Source organism: Squalius cephalus, assembly GCF_949319135.1.
Source record: "Squalius cephalus genome assembly, chromosome: 7".
NCBI lineage: Eukaryota > Metazoa > Chordata > Actinopteri > Cypriniformes > Leuciscidae > Squalius > Squalius cephalus.
The window spans coordinates 25,842,114-25,869,521 of record NC_137128.1 but is presented as its reverse complement, the minus strand read 5'-3'; the positions used below and the strand labels follow the sequence as shown (position 1 = coordinate 25,869,521).

The following is a 27,408-nucleotide window of genomic DNA, read 5'->3' as shown; positions in this document are numbered from 1 at the left end:
TTATAACACTTTCTGAAGGCAAACTCTTAAAAATAGGTGTCAAAAGGGTGTTTTCACAGTGATGAACCATTTTTAGATTCCCATAAAACAGTTCTTAAAATAACCACTTTTTTTCCTAGTGTGAGAAACATTTTAAATAATCTAGAGAACCTTGCCAATAAAGAACGCTTATTTTCAATAGTGTATATGAAGACAAGCAAAAAGTTAATTCTGTGCTAATAACCCATATAAGGTGACCAAAGGGAGGTCCAAAGGGAGACTGAAAACTAGGATATATAATTGTGTGCTGATAACAGCATAGCAGACCTACAGTATTCATCAGTGTATATTTAGACCCATTAATCAACTCAAATCTCCTGTGTGCCACTCAAAGCTCCATGTAGGACAAAGCCTAATAGGGGAATGTGTTCACACCGTATCATCTACTGGAGTGTGACATGAGTAACATAAAAATGTGATTGCACAAAGTTTAACTTTGAAAAGTGACTAAGGTCTGTGTGGTTGAAATGCCCAATGGTGACTATTTATATGTTTACATGTATGTTTTGTGTCATAATAATGGCTGTAAACCAGGATTATTATAGTAATCTAAAACTAAAATTAAAACCATAAAAAATGGTACTTGAAATAAAATAAATGTTAACTAAAATAAAATAATATAAATATAAAAAAAACATATTTTATTTCAGCAAGTTACCAAGACATGCACCGACATTTCTCATTTAAATAGGTTTATCTTAATGTACTGAAATAACTCAAACTAAAATAAAAATAAATAAAAACTATATTGACATTAAAAAACAAATAAAAAAATGACTAAACCCACATAACTAACTTATCTTTAGTTAATACGTAACTTTAAAATTAAAACAGAAGATATAATAAAAACTAATTTTAAAATATGAATAAAAACTATAATAATATCTCAATAATACTAAAATAACATGGCTGTAGACATATTAAAAATATTAAGAAAGACTGAAACAAAAGACAGCACTGAAAACATTGTACATTTTCTTTTTATTGTTCAATATATTATTTATTCATAAAATATTTGGCAAACCCATCCTTTAAAATGCTATAGCCACTGAAAATATAAATAAAAAATGCACTTCTTGGTTTGTCTGTGCAAGATTATGTCGGAAGACAAGTTGCATCTGGCTACAGCAAGTGCACTTCAGAACTATTCACAGTTAAGAACATCTTGTGTTTTTAAAACAGACTTGTGCAAAGCAGTGACCATAGTGATGGGACTGCATCGGTCTGGCATGAAAGCTCAGGGGTAGAATTAACAAGAAGGACCTCAAGAGCTGGATCGGATTCAATGACCTCTCTGTCCTTTACTCGGCCTTCTGTTTGCCCGTCTCTGGGGGCGGCACTGGTTCCTGATCATCCAGTAGCGCCTGCTTTCGCTCTCTCTCCTTGATCAGCTGCACGCCACAGTAAGTCACTAACAGCACCGAGAGAGTGGAAAGGGGGAAGCCTGAGGGAATCGCAAGAGTCCTATTATTCTCCATGTACATGCTGTTTTTTCCATTCCTCAAGAATCTTTGTGCTGATACAACTTTGTTTTAACATTTTTACATATATATATATATATGTATATACAGTATAGATACATCACATATAAGTGATTTACATATGTAAGAAATGTTTAACACATTCTACACTCATTCTAGCTACTTTAGTTTTATTTTTCATTATATAATGACCTAAAACAAAAAAAATTACCTTTGAGAAGCAGTCTTTTAGCAACCAGCTGAGCAAAATCCAGACTGTTTAGCGCCAGGACGTTGTACAGGATAATCTGCCAGAAGTTAACAGCGTTGAACAAGCCCCTGATTCGACGTGACATCGCCTCAGACATAAGATTCCGCTGGAAAATATTAATATTACATTCTGGCTGAACTCAGAGTAAATGCTGTTATTTTCATATCAGTGAAATGCAAGGCTATTCAGTCATGATGTAATATTCAAAGAGAATCATTTGGTAGTGTAATGATTAAAAACCCAAATGCTCAAAATCCATCAGGCTGAATTACACTGTATTTGTTCAGTGGATGTCTTTGGGATCTTACCTCAATGGTGGAAAACGGTGGCAGAGAAAAGAGCTTAGCCACCCACAGTTCAAAGTTTAGGCCAAAGCAGTTAAAGAAAGACCAGATGTAAACCAGCTCACAGGGTCCGAGCCACAGAGTTGTGACAGCAAAGGTGCAGATGGTAGCAAGAAGCTCCTTGAAGATAGCATCATGGTTTTCTCCGATATAGTCATAGACATATCTTTAACAAAGACCAGGAGATATATGTTGTGAAGAATGTTTTTCCTGAGTATATGATTGATATAGCAATATATATTCAAATGATACATGGGATGATACACATGGGATTGATTATTTGCTCACTTGCATAGCCAGTCATTGATTCCTCTGTCAAAGTGTCTGAAAAGTCAATGTCAGGAGAAACTGTTAACATGTGATCTGGTTACACAGACCCAAAAACATGCTCCATTTCTCTTCTGTTAATGACAATACTTACGTTTCAGCGAAGACATAGAGCATTGTGATGCATTTAGGAGGCTGAGGGGGGTCAAGATGGTCCAGTCTGGATACCGTGTTGATGACACCAAACATGACGGCTGCTTTCACCCAGTCATACACCAGATTAGAGTATGCCAAACCAGCTGAAAAGCAATACAATCAATATTGTAGTGAGTGAACAAATTAATTTCTACTTACAAATAATTAGAAACGACTTGTGACTACTACCTCTAAACATCCACTGTGCTTTCTAACTATTTACTAAAATGAAATAATTGCATCAAACTGACCCAGAGACCAGTCAGACAGTTGCTTCAAAAGCTTCAAATCATTAGGGATGGTCAAAATGTAAAGGAAATGGAAGAAGACATCCACCACCAAAATAGCCCCAAGGTGCACCAAAGCATGAATGGTGATGTTCCACATCTCTCTTTCTTTACGAGTCAAGTTAGGGTTGTTAGCCTGAGAATATCAGAGGGATCATTATAATGCATACTTAACCAGAGTGACATTATCAACACAATTACATTTACTGTATGTATTCTATTATATAGATTGTGTTTTATAAACACGATTTTATAGACTGGACCTTTAAAATTGTGTTTTTCTTGAGAACAATGTTTAGAAGGTATCGGATTCTTGTTGTACAGGACTCACCTGCTCATGGAAACGATCAAAGGTCATGACAGGTCCAAAGAAGAAGAAGGGGAGGTAGAAGTTGTACTTGATCAGATCCATGAAACTGTAGTTACCATCTTTCTTCTCACAGTTCTCTAGAGCAAAGCTCATACAGCGCATAATGGAGAAGCCGCAGCCCCCGTAGAACAAGACGTCTTGCAGATCAAAGGAGCCAGTCGCAAAGCCTTCCTGCATTAAAACATTATCAGAACATCAACTAAATGGTTTTTCACATGCTGATGTAGACGCCTGAATTGCATCCAATTACATCTATGCTCCATTTGGCCAGTGTGTTGGGTTTAACTTTATTTTTTTTGGTTAGACTGTGGGGAAAAACATTTTATAACACTGCATTCACACAGGGCATCGACGTCAACGCTTGACGGAGGGCGTCTCTGGAGCTTGGTGCTGACGCGACCGTCATAGTGCCAACAGCCAATCACATTACTTTTCTGGTGTTGCATGAACGCAATTGGCTACCGTCTGCACTAGGGTATCTGCATAGGCGATCTGATTGGCTGATGCCTGCGTTGGCGCTTGAAAAGTTGCCGCGAGCAACGCCAGTGACGTGGCACAACGAAACCCACATTTCAGTTCGGCAATGCATGACGTCACCCATTCAAAGTAAATGAGAAGCGTTAATGCCGACGCCCACATGAATGCGCCATGAGAGACATTATAAATGATGATACAATAACTATGGACTTTCTCACCTGCCAACTGTTAAAGGGCTCCATCTTAAATGTTGCCAGGCTGGTAAGTCCAGCCACAAAGCAGAGCCACTTCCTCTTGACGAGGGAAACACTGTAGAGGATGATGCAGTGAGACAGGACGAGAGAGAGGTATGTCCATCCCATAGTAATCAGGACAGCTAGAGATCCATACACCATATAGATCAAAGATCTGTTCTGTGGGTTACGAAGAAAATTTCTTGTGAAAAAACACATTCATGTAATCCAGCTGTCACATGCAACAATATTGAATGGGGTTTTAAAGGACTTTTAAGTCTCTACTGTTTCTAAGTGTTAGAAATTACAATATAGTCCAGCATTCGCTTGAGTTGTAGCAGCACTAATATTAGTTGGTCAATTAGTATGATCAAAGAAAATAAGTAGGCCTACTTTCAGAGTTACCTTGAATGCATCTATACCAGTCTTCTTTGACAGCAGACGAAATACATGTAACATTTCACACAACATTCAGATTAGATCACACATGCATTGTCAATATCAAAATGCTTTTTTTCACTATATCATTGGTTAACAGTTGTTGGCATATAAAATCATGCAACATTCACAAATCAACAAATAGTATTACTCTTAAGTCATTGTAAATGACCTGATCATTGTGCACAGGATGCATAACTACATACAGTACCTTTGGAGACAACATCGAGCAGATCTTAGCAAAGATCACATGACCAGAGAGGGCAAACAGGATATGGTTGCGGAAAGTGGTAAACCACATAACCCATTCAAAATCTGACGCATCCTGAAGAGATAGAGGATATCAGTCACAGAAAGCTTAAATATGATTAAATACGAGTCATTTATGTAATAACATAGTGATATGATCCTTGCCATTTTTCGGCCAAAGTAGTGCCATCCTGGTTTCACATTCTCCCTAAATGCCCTCCTGTTTATATGCTCTGGAAATAAAAGAGAAAAGATTCACAAAAGCAGCAAGGTGCATTTCAGGCTAAATAATAAAACTTACCACCTGACCACGTCATGTTTCTTTTACATTTTAAATCAAGAAGGACGTTGAAATTTGTTTTATTGCTATAGAATTACAATATTTATTGTGTATGCATGCAGTCTGTGCAGACAGCTAACCATGAATTCCATGTGTTATAGAAATGAATAAAATGAACATTAGATTCACATGACTCAACAGCAAATAGTGTGAGCTCCAGCCTCCAGAGCAAAACCTAATAGCATTACATAAGGTAAATTTTGCCAGCCTGCATATTCAGAGGCTCTCTGTGATAATCCAGACTCTCATATATATTTTGAGATTATGAGATGGTCCTGTGAAATCTGAAAAATCTTTGTAACATGAATTACAAAGATAATACAAATTGCATAACAATTCAGGGGTTGTTGAGGGTTTCAATGTAGGACTGGATTTAGAAATAACTAAATGATTAAGTCTAAAATTATGTTTCTGTTTATGTGCTGATAAGTAGACATAATCAATATGATATTGATTATGTCTACTTATCAGCACATAAACAGAAACATAATTTTAGACTTAATCATTTAGTATATGTATATAATATGGACAAGACATGGCTGGTTTGCTCCAGGACCAGCATGGATGCCAATAAGCAAAACAATCTGCCCACACACAAACAATAATACTACATCTATATTTAGTGCTCTAATTTACAATGAACAAGAGAAAATGCACCTTTACTCATGGTGTTCTAGGGCATCCATGATAGACATTAATATAATTATGTGTCCTTAATGTAGAAAGAAAAAGCAAGAGTTAAAAATAAAGTTTACCACTGGAGGCCTCAATGATCCAGCTGCCTGCCCATAAGAGTGCAAGAGAGACGACAGCAGTGTACAAGTACAGCTCAATCTTGGGAAGGGCTGCCTTGATCCCCATGGTTAACCTGAAGAGAAGTCTTAACATTAGAATCCAATTACACTCACATGAAAATTATCTTACAAGGTAACGTAAAGGCAAATCTTACAGTTACACACTACCCCCACAAGTTTAAGGTTCTTTTTACTGTTTGTCATATTAAATGTTCATGAACCAATGATTAATTATTATGTCTAATCGTATTTATTTCGTATTTTATTATTTGTTCGTATTATACAATATTTTGATTAGCTCCGCTGTCATACTCACTAACGGCCGTTGCGGGTCAAACGTCACTCACACTCACTCCTCAGATATTCACCGATCCTTCTCTTCTTTCAGGTATTTTACAACCAGGTCAAAAGGACACTATTTCAATACTTTTCGTATATAGAAAAGTATATTTGAGTTTAGTGCGAAAGTTAAGCTCTAAAACTGTAAGAAAAGTTATACTGTGAAGCAATGGAAGGCGGGGAAAATTTTCACCTAATGATATCAGCGGGCAAATTATTTGTCCAATCACAGGAGGTTTTGTGACGTGTCTATTAATATTAATGAGGTTACAAATTTACAGTTGGAGTAAAAAAAGATTTACAATTCATACGATAAATATAATAAAGTGCTAGAAATGAAAATAGCATACATATATATATATTTTTTTTTTTACTTTAAAAAAATTGTACTGATTATAATTCCCGTTCAACTGCTAGTGATGTTGTCAAGAAAAATGACATTCGGGTTTTGACACCCATAATCAAGTTTTACTTGCAGAACTAGTTTTCAAATCCAATTTATAAAGGAGTGGTGATCTGTAATGCTTAAAACATTAGTTTAAATGGTACAACAAAAGCATATAAACTTGTAGGCCTATCTCATGTGAGCCTTTTAAATGTTAATTTAGCCTAATTTATTTGCACTCGTTCCAGTACTTTCGTAGTTCATTTCAGTTCCTGTGAAATAACAACATAATAATGTTTGTAAACTACACTGTAAACTCTGTACACTGTAAAAAAAAGTAATATTATGATAACATATGTTCTTACATTGTCATCAAAATAAGTTAAGCAATTTTCAACTATTTTATTAAGTCAGTATAATGTAATTTAAGTTGAAATGACTTAAACATCCAAGTTGATTGAACTTAAAAATGTAAGGCAGCATTCCTCCGCCGAGTGCCAACAGTTAAAGTACATGTAAAAGCTGATATTTTGCAGGAAAAAAAGACCAGCATTACACCGCATAATTATTAGTAAAAGTAGCCTACACACACAATGTTCATCAAGAATTAATATAGCTTATTAATTTACGCATTACGCTATTAACACCAAAACTATATAGGCTGCTATGCCTCCGCCTAGGCAATCAATAACAAAACTAAAACAAATTAAACAACAAAAACATTGGCACTTAGTTGACACCCAGTCTAATTCTCAGAAGACAGTCAGTGACTTAAATGGGAGTGCCAGTTTTCACGGCTCTTCAGAAACAGCACAGTCAGCTGCGCCGCGCCGTACAACCTCTTCCTATTTTAGCCTGTGCAGTTGCTCATGGTAGTACAGTGCGGCAGCTGCAGCGCAATGCGATCTCCCACACATCAGGAGATCCTTCAGGAGCATGAGAAACCGAGGACGAGCGCTCTGGCCATTCACTTTCCTTGATCTTGACATTTAATTAATTACGAAGGCATGCGTGTACCTGTTCAATTAAAATCAGAGTATTTGTGTCGACTAATTAATATACCTACACGCAAATCCAAAGTCCTTTTAGATGTAAATGATGCTGCACCAACCTCCAAACGCCCACACGCCGCCTCACTTATGGTCCGTGGGACTCTGTCTGTTTGCAACACTGTGTACAGTAAGTACAGTAATTCAAAACGGAGTGCACTTTCTCAGTACTAACCTCGTGTCTTCCTTTCACCGCCGTTAAGATGTTTGAAGACAGGTGTCAACCCCCACAAAATTGGGGGTAAAAAAGAAAAGAAAAGGGGGGTGAGTAGGGGCTTCTCCTAATACATCCGTCCCGGTTTCCCAGTGCCGATGGTGCACTGTGAGAGGCAGCAGTAGCTGGTGTGGATGCTGCGGGAGGGGTGTAGAGAGTGTATTTATAATCCGGATTGGGAACCGCCAAGGGGTGGCACCAACTGTCCATCAAAAAGGCGCAAAAATTGAAGAAGCGCTAAATGATACAGGTGATGGATGGCCGGTTGGAGAAATTCCTTTGTTATGTTCTGGTCCGTGGGATGATATAGGCTACTACTGTCACAAAGCAGTCCCGAGAGCTCATCCAGTGAACCATCACTCACTTCATAACATAACTTTGGTATTAGTCTATTTTTCCAACTGGGCTACAATGCATACAAATAAATAAATAAACTAGGTTGAATCTGCAATGCACCCTTTGTTATTATCTGTAGCCTAAAGCCTTTAAACGATTAGGCTATACATTTTCCTCAGTGACGGGGCTCAAATCAATGAGGGTGAGGGTAATATGGGTGATTTTAGTGACCCCAAACGAGGGAGTCCCGCGGATTTGCGCTACGCCACTGTATATGGCCAGGCTATTGATTCAATAAAAACTTTGCAACTTGCCTTATAAGTAAAGGTATACGGGAAACCTGAATTACAATAGGCTATTAGAAAGTCAATTACGCATTCACCGGAATTCTTGTGTTTCTACATTCAATTTGCTAATTTTTAATCAGACTGCTCTGATTACAACCCCAAAGTGGAAAACTTTGCAATAAAGACAGGCTATTTTGTTCATATTTATGCAGCTATACAAGACACTAAGATAGTAATAATAATAATAATAATAATAATATATTATTTGTGTTAATATGGGTGTCAAAATGAAATAAAGACCAGATTGTTTTTTGTTGCCTATGTTTTTTATTTAATTCATTTTTTATTTTTTTATTTTTTTTACATAATATGGAGACTGAAGAGACGAATAAAATAAAAACTTTGAAAGGAACAGAAAAAGATGTTAGCGATATATTACAACGTGCAACAATAATTTTGAGCAGCAGAGTGCGCACAGGGAAAGGCAAGCCCTTTACTATTTAAACCTCACAGTCAGAAATATAGGCCTACGGTCTGTTTCCCACTTCATAATACAGGCACAGGCGCAATTTGTTTTACTCTATTGTACAGTGTGATTCCCATTTACATTCTATATCCATTTCTTTACTGTAAATGACAGATGTTCATTTCTTCGCATATTGAAGTTGCTCAAGAAACAACAATAGGAAGAAATCAAAACAATCATTGTGAGCTAGCCTACTTCTCTAAACTCTCACTCTTATTCTTCATTCTAAGGATCACGAAGCAAACCAGACCAAGTGTTCGTGTGTTTTATTTTGACTTTTTAGTGGACTTTGTTTTTTAGTGTTAGTTCCATAGTTGAGTCTGTGTTGATCAGTCGACTTTGTGAGGACTCCTGTCCTGTCATTGGGCGGATTGCGCGCTCCCCGGCCGTGCTTTTATTTTTAATATGAGGGAGGGGGTTCCCAGAAAATACCTCCTCCTGCCGTTCCTCAGCTCTAACTCGTGAACATCAAACACACACACCGTCTCCATATTGGAAGCAGAGATCAGAAAACACGGGAAAACATGAAGAGGCAGTTTTTGACGCTCGCTTAAGCGCACAGATGTCGCGGCGTTCTCCGCTATAGCTCCAGGAGTTTAAACGCGAGCGTTCAGACATCGCGCGGGTCAGTTATTCAGCCCAGAATCGGAGATTCATGGTCAGTTCGCAAACGCTATCTTATTTTAGCAATTCAACCTCCATTTACTTATTAGCCATTCGGCGCTGGCGCAGTTGATTTTTGTAATGCGTATCCGCACGGGCTGATTGATCAAATGTGTGTCCGCGACGCGTATTTTAATGCAACAAAACGCAAAGATTAGTGGTCGGGTGCAGTCCGTTCGCCCACGCTAGCCTGAGCGACAGCAGTCTGCTGGCTGGCTGGAGATCTGCCATTAACTCGACTAGCTGTTAGCACAACCTGAAACACGGACACGGCCAGAACTCGCTGGAAAAGGAGCTAACATCTCGTTTCCATGGACAACACGTCCATAATAACGCAGGTTACGAACCCTAAGGAGGAGGAGATACTCTCGTCAAATGCTGAGAAAGGTGAGAGGTGTTTTTGTGCGTTGAAGTTGGTCGCTGTTGCGCGTTTTGTTAGCTTTACCCACCATTTTAAACGAGCGGGCTGCGAGCCTGCGTCCGCGGACAATAATAATTTCATTCTTGTTTAGACCAACATAGACGAGGATATAGTGGTTGTTTGGTATTTTTGTATATGCTTTCATATGACAACGTGTTACATTTGATGCAAAACAATCACCGAGTGTGTTTATATAATTGAGTCGTCGTAAAGGCGCAGTGTAAACTGCTAAAGAGCGAAAGTTTTGGCTCTGTAAGCGTTGGTCGCCCGTGATGTGGATGGAGACCAACGTAAACATGTTTCTTTCTGTCACGGGGCAAGACTTGCATAAGTTGAATGCTTTAAAGGGCACATGTTTTATTTAAGAAGCGGCGGACTTTTGACTTGTTGTTCTTTCAGTCAAGTCAGCAGGAATTAAGTAGGCTAGATATGTTATTTAGTTGCCTACAATTTTGTTTTACAAAGCAAGTCAGTTTTGTGATGGCGCTGTTTAGGTCAGGATGCGAACAAACATTTTACGTGCCAAAAAGCACATTTTTAGTTTTAGTTTAGTTTTTAAGGCAAGACACCACTGATGAATAGGGTACATAATAACTTGTTGATTAAATCCAGAATCTTACAACCATAGTAGATTAAGTACAGTACATTAAGACTGTTTTGCACAAGTTTTCTGAAATGTTGTTTAAATATGCAAATGAGGCATTATTAAATAAGAAATTACAGAAACGAAATCGGAACATTGGATAAAAGTTTTTTGTTTGTTTTTTGTCGACACATTTAAGTTAAACATTTTTACTGAGGGGATTTTGGATATCTCTTTTTACTACTCAGAAAAATAGCTGAAAAGGTAAAAATTAACTGTTGAACAAACAAATGTGAAAACCTTCAGAATATAAGAATAAAACTTTAAAGTTTGGTGTATGAGCGTGGAGGTTTCTGGCTCAGTGCAGGAGAAAAGCTCATTTTGAGAAGACAGTCTTTAAAGATATGTATTGCAATTGAAATCTACAGGTGCGAATAGATAGTGTGTAATAAACACTTTATCACTTTTTGGAATGTTTTCTTTTCACCAGTCTTGATGTTTTATGAACATGTTACATGTTATGAAAACAAAATAGCCCAAAATCTAAAAATTAACCAGTGCATAAAAAAATGCAGATAGTGTCTTGCCTTACCAGGGATATTTCCCCCCAAAATGAAAATTGTCATTCCAAACCCGTAAGACTTCGTTCATCTTCAGAACACAAATGAAGATCTCTTTGAAATCTGAGAGCTTTCTGTCCCTCCATTGACAGCTAAGCAACTACCACTTTGACGCTTCAAAAAGTTCATAAAGAGATTGTAAAACTAATCCATATGAATTGAGCGGTTTATTCCAAATTTTCTGAAGAGACTTAATCGGTTCATGTGATGAACAGATTGAATTTAAACTTTTATTCACATATAATCATTGATCGGCAAACATAAAGGTAAACATAAACAAAAGCTCAACCAAACTTGCTTGACGCACGAGAACAAACCTCATTGGTTCCTTGAGGAAGCTCAAACATGCTGCATAACACACAATAAATTTACCTCATTGGTTCTTGCAGAAGCTCAAACTTGCTGCCTAACATCAGAATGAACCTCATTGTTGCTTACACGTCAAGCGAACATGCTTGAGCTTCCATTTACCACAACTGATGTATGTTTATGAATGTTTATATGTGAATAAAAGCCTAAATTCAATCTGTTCATCATATAAAACAATCATGTCTCTTCGGGAAATTTGGACTAAACCGCTCAATTCATATGGATTAGTTTAACCATCTCTTTATGAACTTTTTGAAGCATCAAAGTGGTAGTTGCTTAGCTGTCAATGGAGAGTAAGCTCTCAGATTTCATTAAAAATGTTTTTGTTCTCAAGATAAATGAACGTCTTACTGGTTTGGAACGATATGAGGGTGAGTGATTGACAGAAATATTTTTTTGGGGGGAAATATCCCTTTAGATAAAATACATGTTACAGTTTTGCAGGGCTGATCATCTGAGGATGTCCGGCTCTGTGACAGCAGGCATTTGGATGGAGCACTTCCAGAGCTTTACCTTTGACCTCTGGGTGGCTGAGTGGAGAAGCTCTTCAACAGCTGCCCTCTCAAAACAGCACAGAATAAAGTTAAACAATCTAAAATGGTCCTTGCGCTTTTGATGGCATGTTAGGCAACACTTAAATACCTTTTGTGACTCGCATATACTGCCTTGATCTCATCCAGACCAGAGTTCCCTCTTCAAAGCCATTAATGATTCTTTCCAACATGTAGATTAGTATTAAACCAGAAGTAATTAAAGTCAGTAGTAATTACAGGATTTTTTTAAGGCAGCTGCTTGAGCTCTGATGGCATCTGATAGTCTGCCGCAGTGATCAATGTCTCTGGCCCGTTGCCTGACAGGGATCTTTTTTGCATTCTGCCCACAATTATGTAAAACGTCCTGTACTTTACTGCATTTTATTCTTTTACTTGTTTGGAGTGCATATGGCAATAGTTTATATAACTTCATTGGATGCTTTGCAGTCAAATTTTTTGCTCTTTAGATGTGGTAAAGGCATTTAAATAAATCTAAGCTATACAGACAGATGCACATTTATGATTTTTTTTGTTGTGGCATTGCAAAGACACTCTCATTGTGACAGGCTACTCAATTGACCTAAATATCATGTGTTTTTTACACCTCTTCTTGCCATGATGCTTAACATGCTTTCTGACACTTCCTTCAATATTCCTGAGTGAAGACAAGCTGTTGTCCTCCCACTTATGAAAAATGATCCTAGCACTGCAATGCATGATTAGAAGCTGCTTTCTTAATCAAATCTATTGAAAGTCTACTTAAAGTGCTGTCTTTTAATAAGCTCAGTCCTGTTGCTGTAAAAATCAGCCGGATCGTTCCAGTTTGTGATGCAATTTAATGCGATTCAAAAATGTTAGTGTTATGTATTGCATAGGTTGTTGTATTTTGCGGTGAAAAGCTAGAGATGTTCAGCAGCTGAACATTTGAGATGGTGGCTAAAGGGGCGGGAGAGGAATGCACGGTTCTCATTGGCTGGTTGTTTTCTTAGCCCCTCCTCTGCTGCTGCTGCCCTCCTCTCTTCTTCCCTCTCTCCCTCAAATATTCCCCCTCGTCTGTGCCTCTGAAGTCATCAGTGAAGCTTCAGGAACGAGGGAAAATAGCCTCTGTCCCTTAAAATGGTGCTGGAGGCGGCAGCCAATGAGTGGAGGGACTAGGGTTTAGGAGCCTAAAGGGGACGGGGTGGGGTTTGTAAGCGAGCGGGGTCTAGTTTCATTTTTTTTTTCTGCTTGTCACTATTTTTAAAGGGCCTTTACTTGCTGGTGACCTCAGTGTTAACATTCAGAGCCTCCGCTGTGGCGCTGGAATGAAGGAAGATTATTATTAGTGTGTGTGTGTGTGTGTGTGTGAATGAGGAGAGGAGAACTGCGAGGCTCTTTGACGTCGCCTCATTATGTGCAGTGTATTGGTGTAAAGCCTGTCCTTAATCATTTGTAATAGTCTGGACTTTTAATTAAAGATGCCATCATGTGACATCCTGACTGGGAGAAAGCCATTTCCCTAAAGGTTGTCAGGCATTCCCACCACCAAGTGTCCCAAATGAGTGTTATTGAACTTTTATATGCCATGTATCATCCACCTTTTTCCTAACAAGCCTATTTCGTTTTAGTTTATGGGTGGCACTTCCGGTTTGGGGAAGTTAAACGTAAAAAAGCACACAAAAAAAATCTTTTTCCGTCAGTTTGTCTGAATGAGCTCTAAAAATTTCTTCGTGTTCAGACTTCAAGAGAAAAACGTAACGCTTGGTATTTTAATGTGACGTGGTATGACAGGAATATCTATGGCAAGAGCTTTTTTCAGTCGCTGCATTCTTTTCCTCATTAATATATATATAATTTTTTCTTTGTATTCCACTGTAACAGTATTAAAAAGGACAACATATACTGCGCTTTTGTGGTCTGCTGCTCTCCCAATTTAATTAACGTTATATCCCTAGAATAATTCACTGGAATGCACTGAGAATCTCTTGTTTTTCTCTTTTCCCAGGTTTGTTTTCACACAGACGCTTTAAAATGTAATTGTCTTCCCTTTTTACTTTTAATCCCTATAACCAGTGTTTACTCGAATGTTTCTAAAGCAGGTAGATATAGTAATTATTGTCTGTCACAATGATGGAAATCACTGTATAATCACTTAATGTTCCAACTTGTAGTTAATTAACTATTTTGATTAAGGCAATGTGTTGCATTATACAGACATAACATATATGTAACATATATTACTACAGTGATATTTAACACGTCCGTTATATTCCTGTGAAAATAATTAGGGGTTATTCATGGTCTGTGGTAGTAATTTGTTAATGCTTTTACACTTTTAAATGTTCTTTTAATGTTCGATGGTTGCAGGGTGAGTAGAATAATGTCATCTCATTGCACCCAGTTTTGAAAATGCTTATTTCGTTCATAGAGCGAACCTTTCGCTGATTGGTTACAGTTTAACGGAAGTTACTCCCATAATACAGGCAAAGGATCATGGGGCGTAGGAAAAGTGGATACGTTTCACTGACTGAAATGAATGTAACTCATAAACATTAAAACTCTAATTTATAACTTCTGACCCTTGCCGTTCTGTATAATCTTTATTAAATGTATATAGCCACAAGTATGTATTATTATGTACTGTAGAAGTAAGTTTTAGAGTTATAACTATTAATTACTTTTTACTGTATTTTTAATCTAATAAATTAATCCATCTTTGCAGAGCTTGAAAATCTTTCTGACCCCAAACTTTTGAATGCTAGCTGTTGTGTGTGTGTGTGTGTATATATATATATATATATATAATATGAAGAGTGCCATCTGAAATTTTCTTCTAGAATGATAATTTTTATCAAGCTTGTATATTTAAGTTCAGTAATTTCACTTAAATTGCAATGAAAATTACCTATTATTTGTCATTTAAGTGAAATTACTGAACTTAGATATACGAGCTTGATAAAAATGACCATTCTAGAAGAAATTTTCAGATGGCACTTAGAGGCTTTTGCATCTGAACTCTTCATATATATATATATATATATATATATATATAATGTCACTAAAAATATCATGCATCCTTGGTAAATTATTATTGTAGTCATTTGTTTTAAACCTATGTTCTCTCTGTCTGTTCTTTTTGTAGTTTCGCTGTCTAACAGCAGCCTGAAGAAGAAGAGGACTCGCAGCATCTTCAGCTCGTTGTTCTGCTGCCTGAGGAGTTACGATGCCGAGCCGCCCACCACCCCCAACAACAACAGCAGTCCTCTGCCGCCACCTGTGGAGGAGAACGGAGCTCCACCAAAGGTGAGACTGCCCACACATCCTCTTTATAACGGGAGCGATTACAGAAGATCAGATGCGTATTGATCCAGAGACTCTCGCCGTCATGCGTGTTTTCCTCATGTTAAATAGAAGTAATCACAACTCTCTCTCTTTTTTTATCTGTGCAGACTGTATCACATGTGTCTTAATTATAGTCCATTTGTCTTGTGGTTCAGCACCTCATTTCCTCTCCTGTTTGTTTCCTCTGTCTTCATCTCATGTCCCAGTGTGACCAGGTTGAGGTCATCCCTATCCCCAGTGTATGTATGACTCCACTCCACTCTGTGTCGTCTGTCTGTGTGCTCTCGCATGCCGCATGAACGTCTCACCACTGTACTCTCAAGTCGTCTTTTCAAGCGGTTCTGTGGACAGTGATGCACTTTGCCTGATTGATGCTTTCATACACCGTATATTACTACTACTGTGGCGACTGGAAAGCTTAATGTTTTTCCACACAATTATTGGCTAAGGCATTTAGCAACATGTGTTGACTATGCCCCCCCCTCCCCTCCAGCTTTTTAACTATTGGGAGTATGACTACTTCTGATTTGATAATGCAAGTGTTTATTTCATGTGTTCTAGTCTGTTAAAAGGTGCTGAGCAATACTTTCACCAATTGAATGTTTTTCTTCTGCTGGTCAGTCAAGCTACTTTTTACTTGCCATGCCAATATTTTCACTGGCCTATTTTTAGCAGTGCATTTTTTATATTTGCTAGAAATAATTCGATTTTTCGTTAATGTTTAGTTTCCTTTTCACAGTTTTTGAAACGAGCTGAAAATTTTACAGCTATAATCTATCGCCATACATTCATGTAATATTTTTGTTGACTATGGCATGCGAAGCCAAACATTACTGTTTGGTTCGTCATTTAACATACTATTACTGATGCCTTGAGGACTTAGATGAGATTTTGTTGAATTCTCAAAAAATACTTTTATGTTATCCAGCTAGATAATCTATCTTGGACATAAATCAGCGGAATGTACAAGAACAGTGTTGAGTACATCACAAAAAACCCAAACATTTAAGTTTGCAAGGCATACAAATTTAAATGTACACTACCGTTCAGAAGTTTGGGGTTATTATGATTATTAATCTCAATGGTAGGCTGTTGAAGTCCAGATGGGAAGATCAGATCTCATGATCAATCCTTTAATGATTTTGCCATAAGATTTTAGAAGTAGTGATCACACAATCCCCCAATGAATCTTCTGTTGATGATTTGCTGTACTGTTGTTTGTGTACTGAACAGGAACTCGCGCCCAGCCGAACTGTAAGTGTTCTGGTGTCTTCGTGTTCATTCAGCAGTTCGGACCAAGATCATGACTGCACTCCAGCGGTTCCTCCTAAGCTTGATTCATCCCATTAAACAGACAGGGATTTAGATTAGATAGACTCGACAGCATACTGCCTCCCGCTATAACAAAATTGCCTCTGCTTGAATTGAGACGGTGCAGCTAGGATTAGAGAACTGGACCAAGAGAGGGACCCATTCACCCGCAGCATATAAATAAAGTGATGGGATTTCATACAGACAGCCAGTGTTGTAGTCACTCTCGCACTCTAACCTTACCCATCCTGCATCTCTGATTAATGTGTGAAAAACCTTTTAATCCCCACGCACAGGCATAATCCTTTCCACTTCCGCTTGGAAAGAGCTGGGTTGTTACAGCATGCGCGTCATCTGTGCAGCTCAGGAAACACACTTCCTAAAATGCCTGAAGCTTTCCCTTACAATTCCCAGAGGAAATGTGTAGATGGTTGGGGATCGTGCTTCTTTCTGCTCATTTTGCTTAATAACAGTCTAACACGTCGCGGCTAAAACTCCCGTGCCTCATTTCTCACTCATTACGCTGAATCTGCTCCATGTTCGTCATGCTAACTCACTTTGTTTTGCATTTCCACAGCCTCCAGAGAAGTACCTCCTGCCTGAGGTTAACATAAATGACTATGGGAAGAAGTGTGTGGTAATAGACTTGGATGAGACTCTGGTGCACAGCTCGTTTAAGGTAATTCATTAATTATTGCCTGTAGAAACTAGCCCAGATCCTTTTCAGGTATACAGTTCAGTATACAATAGGCTACAGATTGTTTCAAAGCAGCTGTACAGCGATAACAGGAAATTGATGCATTTCGGCTGTTGTTCAGATGAAGTCAGTTCTGTGTTGATTCAGTTCCGTTGTAAAGATCATCAATTATTAAATTAGTTTATTTCATCTATAAAGCTGCAAAAAATTATGTCATCGTCTAACTCGGTTCAGTTCTCATTCAACAGTGTCAGGTATTTTTCCAGAGAAAGGCAACCAGGAATGGGTCACAAATGCAATGAAACTGTGACTTCTCTCAGTATTTTGCTCAGTGACGGTGACCCACGGTGACCTATTTGCGTCAGAGATATATATGCATGCGGGCAGAGCTTCCTGTGATGCTTGGTGGCGGATCAGTCAGGGCTCATTTGTCTCTGCTGCTAGAAGGAGAGTAGAAGAGAAACTTGAGCTTTTTATCATCTTGATCTGTTTGTGAAGCTCAGAAGTTTGGCATGGGGTAGTCTTATAACAGAGTTTAACCCTATAAAGCATACTGTATCATATTTGATACGCAAAATTCTAAGGCCTCTGAATGATCAAAATGATCAACTTTGCTGAAAAACCTGTTGTGCATAATCTACTACATGTCTTCTCTCCTCTGATTGATGAGCTCATACATTTTTAGCAAGCAAAAGGCCTTTTAGTTTAATTTTAAATCCCCCTTTTGGTACACATGTCTCTTTGGTGTGAAATCTATAATGAATTTTATAAACAAAACATAAGAATGTTTATAATATTTCAAGATATGAAGCAAAAAAAATGTATTTAGAAAAATCATGTTGAAATCGGAGTATATAATATACTCAAACGTATTAGACGTTTGAGGAAAATGTATCTACGTCAGTCATTGTATTGCCAAAATTAAAACTACAGAGCTTTGATCATTAAGCATTTAAATATAATTTTATTAAGACATTATTTCATGTTTGTAGTATGTTAAACTGCCTTAAAGATCTCATTAATTTACAGTACATTACAAGCTATCATAATTTCATCCTTTTGGCAATAAATTCTGCAAAAAATCGCATATTTTTGCTTAGTTTGGGCTTCTAAAAAAAGAAAAAACCTTGAAGTGTAAGCACATATTTTCCTCTGAAAATGAAAGCCTGATGAATCAAATATGATACTCAACAAAAACACATACAAGCTTTTTTCAAAACCTTTTGTTATTTCATATGTCAGGCTGTACAGGGTTAAGTTGTCTGTGATCGACTGATTTCAGTCATGCTTGTAAGGACAAATGTGTGAGGTGTGCCATACTCAAACCTTCCTCACACCTGATTAGTAATGTTTTTAACTTGAAAGGTTTGTATTGAAAGAGCACAGTTTGTAGTCACTGCACTTTCAGTGCGCTTATGCAAATTATAAGTAAATGGAGCTTATCACACATCAGTAACCTCTGATTGCTGTCATCTTGTTTATCAGCTGTTAGTTTATTGCTGTATAATGTTTTGAGATAGCTGAAGTGACAAATAAGCTCACTTGATTTATTATTTAAAAAAAGAAAACACATGAAAGAGAACAAATTCACATTTGTTCGTTCAACTATTTTTGAAGCTGATATTTGGAGTTATTTAAAGGGATAGTTCACCCAAAAATGAAAATTAACCCATGCTTTACTCGCCCTCAAGCCATCCTAGGTTTATATGACATTCTTCTTTCAGACGAATACAATCAGAGTTATATTAAAAAATGTCCTGGCTCTGCTTTATAATGGCAGTGAATGGCCGTTTATGTTTTAAAGTCCATCAAAGTGCATCCATCCTTGATAAAAGTCCTCCACACGGCTCAGGGGGTTTAATAAAGGCCTTCTGAAGTGAAGCGATGTGTTCATGTAAGAAAATTATCCATATTTAAAACTTAATCAACTAAAATAACTAGCTTCCGGCAGATGGCCTGCGCAAGTCGACTTAACGGCAAAATAGTAACACTTGAAAATGTATGCCGTAGGATGTAAATCGATGCGTACGGCCGTCTGCCGGAAGCTAAAAGCAAAAAGATTTTGGTTTTTAAAAGCAATATTTGAAAGATGGATTTTTTAAGGTAGAGAATGATACAGCCTGAGTGATGCTCACACATTCAGTAGAACAATGGTTGAAATGAAAACGAATAACTCTGGCAATAGCCACATTAAATAAAAAACATATTTGAAGCTTATTGAGCCAGTGCATGACATAGTACAAAACATGAGTATTTAATAAGATTCATGCCTACTGCCTGAAAGACTTTTCAGGTATTTCAGAAAACGTGTGAAATAAAATTAGTTGGATCACTTCCTCTACATTTGTCTCCATCTGAAGCTGGGTCATAACACTGTTTTGCATTTGTTTCTCTCTCATAGCCTATTAGCAATGCTGATTTCATCGTCCCAGTGGAGATAGATGGCACAGTGCATCAGGTACGGAATTCATGGAGACATGCACAGGTTTCAAATTACACTTGTAGTGTGTTCTATAGCAATTATGAAGCCATTTACGGGTCTTATGTACGTTTCAACTTCACTGGATGGAGTGGTGAACATGGCTGAGTGGCTGTTCCCTTGTTCAAGTAATCCAGGATAGGCTGTCTGTCCTGGGAGGCCTATTCATGATTACTTGCACTAGGTGGCAGCCGTTTGTCATCCTGGAGCTGATGCAAATCATTTGTGCTTGATTTGTGTTCCTCAGTGTTTTGAAGAACGAGCTCATGACTTTAGGATATATTATGTTATTATATTTAGACAATTTTTTATTTTCTAAATATTTTACTATTATTATAATAGGTTTTATATATTATAAAGATCATTTATTATTTAAAAATAATAATTTACATGGCTCTGTGTATCATTATATTAGTTATTATATAATATTATATTGTTTCATAAAGATTATTAGATGTATTATGAAAATGTATTATTGTAATTTACTTAAATTGCTCTTTATCACAATTGTATCAAAGTGTATTATTTTCTATATTATATTACATGTTAAAGATTTCATTATTATATGGATTATGAACATTTATTATCATTTAAATTGACTTAAATGGCTCTGTTAATGACAATATTGTACTATATACGTAATATATTGTATTATATTGTTTTATAAAGATTTGATTATTATTATTATACATTACAATACATGTATAGAGTGCAACAGTGGCCGTCCACTTTTGTAGCTGTATTTTTTCCATTCATTTTTCCCATAGGGATTAAAAAAAATCTTTAAAGCATTATAAGCCATGATCCAAGCCAACCAGCTATGAGGTGAATCATAACGTTACCAACTTTGATTTGAAGCAAAAAATATTTTAAAATCAGATAAAAATAAGGTACAAGACTGTACTTAAAGGCTTTAACTGAGGGAAAGAACTACAATCCCATGAAGCATTGCGAAAAGCATAATCAAATTAAAAATGATCAAGAAATATAAATGTTGATTATATCTATAGAAACAATATATTTTAAGCTTATTGCAAAATATGTATACATACAATTATTTTGAGAGCATAGGGAGACCGACTCGATTACTTCATTCGCAGTGCTTCATGGGAGTAGGCGGAGCTAAAAAGCTCTTTTAGGGGGGTTTGGTTATTTCAGCATAATGGGTAATGTTGTTCTTCACCAGGAATTCTGCTGTTAAACACTATAATTTTAAAAATAAGTTGAAATAATGCGGGCTGACGGCTTCAACAGAGGTGTGTACCGTCAATTAACAACCTCAAAGCTCAAAGTAGGGCTGTCTAAAAAAGGTTTCCAAGTTATGATTAAAAATCTCCCTGTGATCTCCCTATGAGTAATTTCCCTATGAAGAAAATGAATGGAGTTTTCACTTCCGGAAGCCGACTGTAGAACTCTATTATGAGCACTTATTATCATTCAAATGGACTTAAATGGCTCACAATATCTCCCCTCCGTAGGTGTATGTGCTCAAAAGGCCTCACGTTGACGAGTTCCTGCAGAAAATGGGCGAGCTGTTTGAATGTGTGCTTTTCACAGCCAGTCTAGCCAAGGTTTGTCCACCACACTGTGACACCAACAAACATGTCAAAAGACTCAGTCAGTCAGTCAGTCAGTCAGTCAGTCAGTCAGTCAGCATCTCATTACTCTCATAGTGCAGAAAACCTCACTGGCTGAAACAGTCTGAATGTTAGTTAAGGGAGAAAGTACTGTGATATACCTGCCAGAGCCCTTTAAGGTCTGTTGGGTGGGTGTTGATTCATACCTGCTCTGCTAATATCTGACCCCCCCTCTCTGTCTCTGTGTGGCCTGCGTTTGTTTTAGCCGCTAATGCATGGGTAAGTGTCTCTATGGCAACTGTGACTCTTCCAAAATGCGTGCCATGTACCAGTAGTTGCAGTCGCTGCTGCCTTCACCTTTAAAAAGCTCACATTGTTTGAGGTTGGCCGCTTTTACGATATGCTGTGAAGTTTCATTTGTCACCATATCTGTAGCTAATGTCTCTGTGTTTTGTTCTTCTCATTCCTGTAAGTGACACATTAGCTGTATGCGGCCCACTGTAGTTTAGATCACGTGTCTTGGTTGCTTCCATGTCTGTTATATCGAGGACGCTCCGGCTCATTCGCTTTAGTAGCATGTATCTGACTATGGTTTTGTAGGTTTCCTTACAGTCCTCTTTGTAGACGTTTTCGTTTGCATAGACATGGAAATAGTGTTAAGTTGCCCTAGCAGCTTGTGTTTTCTCTGTTTTATATTTATATTTGTTGCAGGGAGCAACTGGACAATTCCACAGTGACTCTGCAGTTTAATCAGTGCATGATCTACTGGACAAAAACACACCTTTAACTTGTCTAAGTGTCTGTTGTGTCTGTGTGTGCTTCAGTATGCCGACCCGGTGGCTGACCTGCTGGACCAGTGGGGTGTGTTTCGGGCGCGACTCTTCCGGGAATCCTGCGTTTTCCACAGAGGGAACTATGTCAAAGACCTTAGTCGGCTCGGGAGAGAGCTCAGGAACGTCATCATCGTGGACAACTCTCCTGCTTCCTACATTTTCCATCCTGAAAATGCTGTGAGTTTTGATTGCTGATGAAACTCTTAAGTAGTTTGGTTACTTATGGACTTCTTTATTAGGGTTGAGTTGCATTAAAAAAAAAAACAATGGCATTCAGTTTGATTCCTGAACGATTGGCTCTGAATCAGTCTTTTTTTTAGCAAATCACAATTATACAGCACAGCCAAAGTAGTCTGACTCCCAAATGATTCTTTTTAGTGAATCAAACTCATTCAGCTTACAACTTACTGTTATGATGTTCTTTAGGTTTGTGAGACTTGGTTCATATAGTTGAACTGGTTGCCTATATTACCATGTGTAGTTAAAGCTACACTGTACATTTTTGTGGGATAAAAAAAACAAAAAACTTATTAATGAGAGAGTACAAAAAAAATCATCTTCCAAACCATGTCTTTGACAAAATATAAGTAATTATTAAAGGATTAGTAAGAGTTGTCCGGACGGATTTCTTAAATTGCGTGCATATGTCATTCGCCTGTGAATCTCACGTCATATCAATTACACAGACAAATGTAGCTCCAGCTGTGGCTACTGTGAAGCTGAAAGTCACTGAAAAATTGTCCATGTATCAAAATGGCAAACCTCTGGGGAAATCACCAGTTGTTAAAAGAAAGAAAGAAAGAATGAATTATGGTACCAGATTGTTAAATTCCTTATGATTACAGTTGTGTATATTATCCAAGATTTTGGACCAGTGACATTTCATAACACGGATGACAGGATTATCACTTGTATCATCTGGTTATAACACAATTGAGCTTTTCACACCGTGCTTAACCTCGGGTTATCGTCGTACTAAATACAGCTTTTAACCCCGGGTAAAGGATCGTTTCACAGTTGTAATTTAAAAGGGGGGTTAGCACCGATTTTTACCCGGGGTTATGAAACCCTGCTCTGGGTGTTACTGTTACTCCACATCGTTTCAAACTATACAAGTTTGGCACCGTAATGCGGTCTTAGAATGTTACAACTAGATGCTTAGCAACTGACAATCAATCACGTGCCTTATATGTGCTTTGGGTAGTCATGGAAACACTACGCAATGTATATAAACTAGGCATGGGCGATAACACTTATTTTGTTTCGATACGATACCTCTAAACTGAACTTTTGCATTTTTAAATTTCTTAAATTATTGAATTACTAAGAGTAAAATGGGTAATGATACCCACTTAACATTATATTTGAAAGGCATTTTAACATTCAATACGCCTTAATTGGAACTTATTAGAATATATTTTTTCTTTACACATGGTTAAAATGTTTACTTGTAGTGGTAACCATGGAAATCTACAAAATATTATAGGCCTAGTTGAACTATGGTCACTGTATTGTTCATTTTCTTAAGGGACTGCCAGTGACAGGCTGTTGCACCCATAAAATGCTTTTTTTATTATTTTGACAGTGTATGTTTTATATTAAAATTAGTTACAGAACAGAACATCAGTATGAACTTTTAACATTGAATTTAAAACAATTTAGTTGCACAGACTATGTAGGCTACAATTTCAATTTGTTTATTGTGAAGTAACTCAAACATGTTTTTCTGTCTTCTGTTAAGCATTGTTCTGGGCTGTGTTTCCCAAAAGCATCAATGGTTTCTTATGATACTTTTGGGAAACGCAGCCCTGTTTGAATGCCGGTAGTGTGTGAACACTCTCTGTGATTGATTGGTTCTTGCAGCATTTGCGTGTGTTCAGATGAGCAGGAAAATTAGTTCAACTATACAATTATTCACTAACATATGTTATTCATCCAATTCAATGCATATTGTATGCATTACATTTCTTGTCAAATAAACAAAATAACAAAAAAAAAAAACATTAGTATCTATTTTTATTTGAGTATCGATACTTTCGATACTCGACGTCAGTATCGATATTGATACTTCATATCGATACGCCCATCCCTAATATAAACAGTAATTTTTGCGTATGATAGGAAAAATGCCAAACGGCGATGGAAAATGCGACAATTGGAGGGAGGAAGAGACCGTCATTCTTACCTTTGTAGTTCGCAAAGTTCTCTCAGAAATGTGTAATATAAGGACGCGCAATGCTAGAGCCTTTATGTAAACAGGTCACGTGCAGGTCAGGTAACACTGACACCGCAAATATTCAAAAAGGACTTTAACCCGGGGTTTATGAATGTGCAGTGTGAAACAGCAGCTTTTGAATCCACAGGATTAACTGTTAACCCCGGGTATAATATGAGCAGTTTTAAACTTGAATAAAGGTAACCCAGGATTCCGTTAACCCAGGGTTTAGAATGACCCAGGGTTAACTGTTTCAAATGTGAAAAGCTCTAATGTCAGGTTCTAATTGTGTGTGTGTGTGTGTATCTTGTGAAGGTTCCCGTGCAGTCGTGGTTTGATGACATGACTGACACGGAGCTCCTAGACCTGCTGCCTTTCTTTGAGGGACTGAGCAAAGAGGAGGACGTGTACGGGGTGCTGCAGAACCTGAGGGGCAGGTAGCAGCCTGACGAGGGGCCAGTGGAGAGCCCAGTGGAGAGCCCATCCCAGCTCCTCTCTCCTCTCTCCTCTCTCCTCCAGCCTGCAGTCCTCACCTCACCGAGAACACCCACGCCCCCAACCAGGACACGCACACAGTGACATGAACAGACTTTTTACATTTAGTGGACACTCAAATATTTCTCTTTTGAAAAGTGCTTATGATAAACCAAAAAAAATCAACTTTTTCTTTCCTTTTTTGAAATGAAAATATTCAAGTCATAACCATTCTCTGAGGTGTTGCTATGCAGGTAGAAATCCGTAGGGTTAAAGGACTGTGGGGTTTTCTCTCCGACCCAACAAAGTGCCTTTTTTGAATGTCATTTTTATGGGGGAAACTAACATTTTGTACATGACATTTCCAGAGAACCTAATCTTTACAAGAATTATATGCTTTAAAACGGAGGCAGGTCAGTCTCTTTTTATAAAAGCACTGTTAAAGAGGCCAGAGATTTTTAATTATGTAAAGCTGGGTACACGTCACCATCTTTGTTCTTCTTGTGCTCCTTTTATTTTCAATTTTGCTTTAGCTTGTGCCATTTATATAGACTGATACTATTATCTAGACTTGTATATGTTTAGTTTGTTTTCTAAGAGCAAAGGAATGCATTTGCACTTGTTAGGTTACTAGTCTCATATGCCGCGGCCTCTTTTGCCAACTTACCTAGGAGTAACAATCTTAAACCCAAGATTGTATCGTGCCAATCACTAGTAGTTTGTCTCGCAATCCGATGCTGAAGTACGTTCCGTTTTCAGCAAACAAGCCAGATGCTAATATTGGTGCTGAAGACAAATGTTTGGATATTTCAAAAATTGTTTGCCCAGTCGACATAGAATTTTAGTCGCTAAATGCCTTTTGGTGAAGTAGCATAGACACTGCAGTTGTTCCCCCCTGGTTGTATTAGTAAGGGGATGTGTCCTTTATGGAAGCCAGGATGCACAATTGCAAATGTATCCCTTTTATCATTTTTAATTATTTTTGTTCATCGGGTTATTGTGAATTGGTACAGGTCCATCATCTTTATATTTTTTAAATTAGTTTCAACTTGTTTTAAACCATACCCTGCTGCTGCTACCACTGTACACTACACTACAAAAGACCTCCCTGTAGGTACGACCAGTACCAGCCCAGGGACTAGAGCGCTGTGCAGCTTGTGCCAGAGCATCATCCATGGGCGGAACGGACGCGTTTTTAGTCGCAGTCGGTTTGCTCTTGTCCTGTTGCAGCGCAGCCCTCCTGTAGAGCTAAACGGAGGCCTTTTCTCCTGATGAGATTGTGGCTTTGAGAAGTTTCAAAAGTGTTTGGCACAAGCTGTGCAGACTCTGCATCACCGCAGTGCCTAAGATGAGAGGAGCAGCTGAACAGGCAATAACCTCTCTCTCTTTCTCTCTCTGCCCAGAGTCCGCCACGTCACAGTTCAGTCCTGTTTGTTTTTTTCCTCCGTCTTTCTTCGTCTACCTCTCTGCATCTCTCTTCATCCTGTTCCGCGGCAGGCGACTGAAAGCAATCCATTCTCACTTTTATGGTCTTCTGTCAGTATTTGAGATGTATGCTGTTTTCTGCTCGTTGACGTGCTCTACAGCCTCTCCTTCAATCGTGGTTGCTGAAGATCTTCTAGCTGCCTGGATAATTTGGCTTGTTAATTTTGTTCTAGCTTTATATCTAATCGTTAAACACAATACTTTTCACATTTGTGAACGTCACCTTTTTTAAATATATCTCCAGGTGATCTGACAGCGTTGAAACACTATTGGTTTTGCTCACGGTTTTTATTTACTTTGGTTCTCAATGTGTTTTTCACTTCTAAACTGTCAGGTGCTGTTTTTAATACACTTTGTTTTCATGATGTCACGTCAATGTTTTAAGTCGGCACATCCAATTAAATTATGCCTTATTTTCTTTGATGTTTTTTAGTAAGCCATACAGACACGATTTACTCTAGGCTTGAAATCAGTTTGGAGAGGCTGTACAGTGCTGGTGTTTGGAGTATATTCCAAGTTGAATTCATGGTTGTTGCAAGTTTTCTTCCGGACTCTGACATGTTATATTAAAGCACCTTTTTAAAAAAAACAACCCACAATGCCTTCTTTTATATTGCTGTGAACTAAAGGTCCATTATCCTCAGATCTTTCCATTTCTTCTAAATAAATGTCACCTCTTGAATGGTGTCTCTTAGCATATCTTAAGAGATAGAAATATTTTTGTGTAGTTTTAGGTTTTGATTTTTAAAGAATCAGCATGCAAGAAATTGCTTGTGCTTACTTGGGGTAATGATTATAAACAAAAAATGATTGATTATAAAAAAGTTTTTCACCTTCAACAATACTTTGTCCTAATGTCTTCCATTAGTAGGTTAGAAAAATCTTAATTTGACAAATTTCAACATTAATTGCAAATAATATCACTAT

General features: G+C 37.7%; 2 protein-coding genes across 4 annotated transcripts; one reads left to right on the top strand and one right to left on the bottom strand.

Moving 5' to 3' along the window:
* Window positions 1–998: 998 nt before the first annotated feature.
* Window positions 999–7,890, bottom strand: hhatla (hedgehog acyltransferase like, a). 2 transcript variants are annotated; one of them, XM_079876703.1, is made up of 12 exons: window positions 7,713–7,890; window positions 5,726–5,838; window positions 4,796–4,863; window positions 4,593–4,706; window positions 3,929–4,123; window positions 3,195–3,404; window positions 2,828–2,999; window positions 2,536–2,680; window positions 2,403–2,438; window positions 2,079–2,280; window positions 1,732–1,876; window positions 999–1,483 (listed from the first exon to the last, which is right to left on the bottom strand). In XM_079876703.1, exons 2-12 carry the CDS (start codon window positions 5,829–5,831, stop codon window positions 1,341–1,343), a joined length of 1,536 nt encoding a protein of 511 aa, XP_079732829.1. In that variant the 5' UTR covers window positions 5,832–5,838; window positions 7,713–7,890; the 3' UTR covers window positions 999–1,340. The 2 variants fall into 2 exon arrangements, with proteins under 2 accessions (XP_079732829.1, XP_079732830.1); XM_079876704.1 differs by lacking the exon at window positions 7,713–7,890 and adding an exon at window positions 6,081–6,099.
* A 1,453-nt stretch (window positions 7,891–9,343) lies between these two features.
* On the top strand, window positions 9,344–27,073 carry ctdsplb (CTD (carboxy-terminal domain, RNA polymerase II, polypeptide A) small phosphatase-like b). Of its 2 annotated transcripts, XM_079876370.1 has the most exons (8): window positions 9,344–9,950; window positions 15,211–15,371; window positions 15,617–15,649; window positions 17,299–17,400; window positions 19,820–19,876; window positions 21,376–21,468; window positions 22,299–22,484; window positions 24,838–27,073. In XM_079876370.1, the coding sequence occupies exons 1-8, from the start codon at window positions 9,875–9,877 to the stop codon at window positions 24,961–24,963; spliced, it is 834 nt and encodes a 277-aa protein (XP_079732496.1). In that variant the 5' UTR covers window positions 9,344–9,874; the 3' UTR covers window positions 24,964–27,073. The 2 variants fall into 2 exon arrangements, with proteins under 2 accessions (XP_079732496.1, XP_079732497.1); XM_079876371.1 differs by lacking the exon at window positions 15,617–15,649.
* Window positions 27,074–27,408: the final 335 nt, after the last annotated feature.

Excerpts from the sequence above, each read along its gene's own strand:
- ctdsplb (XM_079876370.1), top strand. The coding sequence starts at position 9,875 with ATGGACAACACGTCCATAATAACGCAGGTTACGAACCCTAAGGAGGAG. Across the intron at positions 17,401-19,819 it reads TGGTGCACAGCTCGTTTAAG|CCTATTAGCAATGCTGATTT; the intron begins GTAATTCATTAA and ends TCTCTCTCATAG. Across the intron at positions 22,485-24,837 it reads TTTTCCATCCTGAAAATGCT|GTTCCCGTGCAGTCGTGGTT; the intron begins GTGAGTTTTGAT and ends TATCTTGTGAAG.
- hhatla (XM_079876703.1), bottom strand. The coding sequence starts at position 5,831 with ATGGGGATCAAGGCAGCCCTTCCCAAGATTGAGCTGTACTTGTACACT. Across the intron at positions 3,405-3,928 it reads AGCCCTTTAACAGTTGGCAG|GAAGGCTTTGCGACTGGCTC; the intron begins GTGAGAAAGTCC and ends GTTTTAATGCAG. Across the intron at positions 3,000-3,194 it reads TTGATCGTTTCCATGAGCAG|GCTAACAACCCTAACTTGAC; the intron begins GTGAGTCCTGTA and ends TGATATTCTCAG.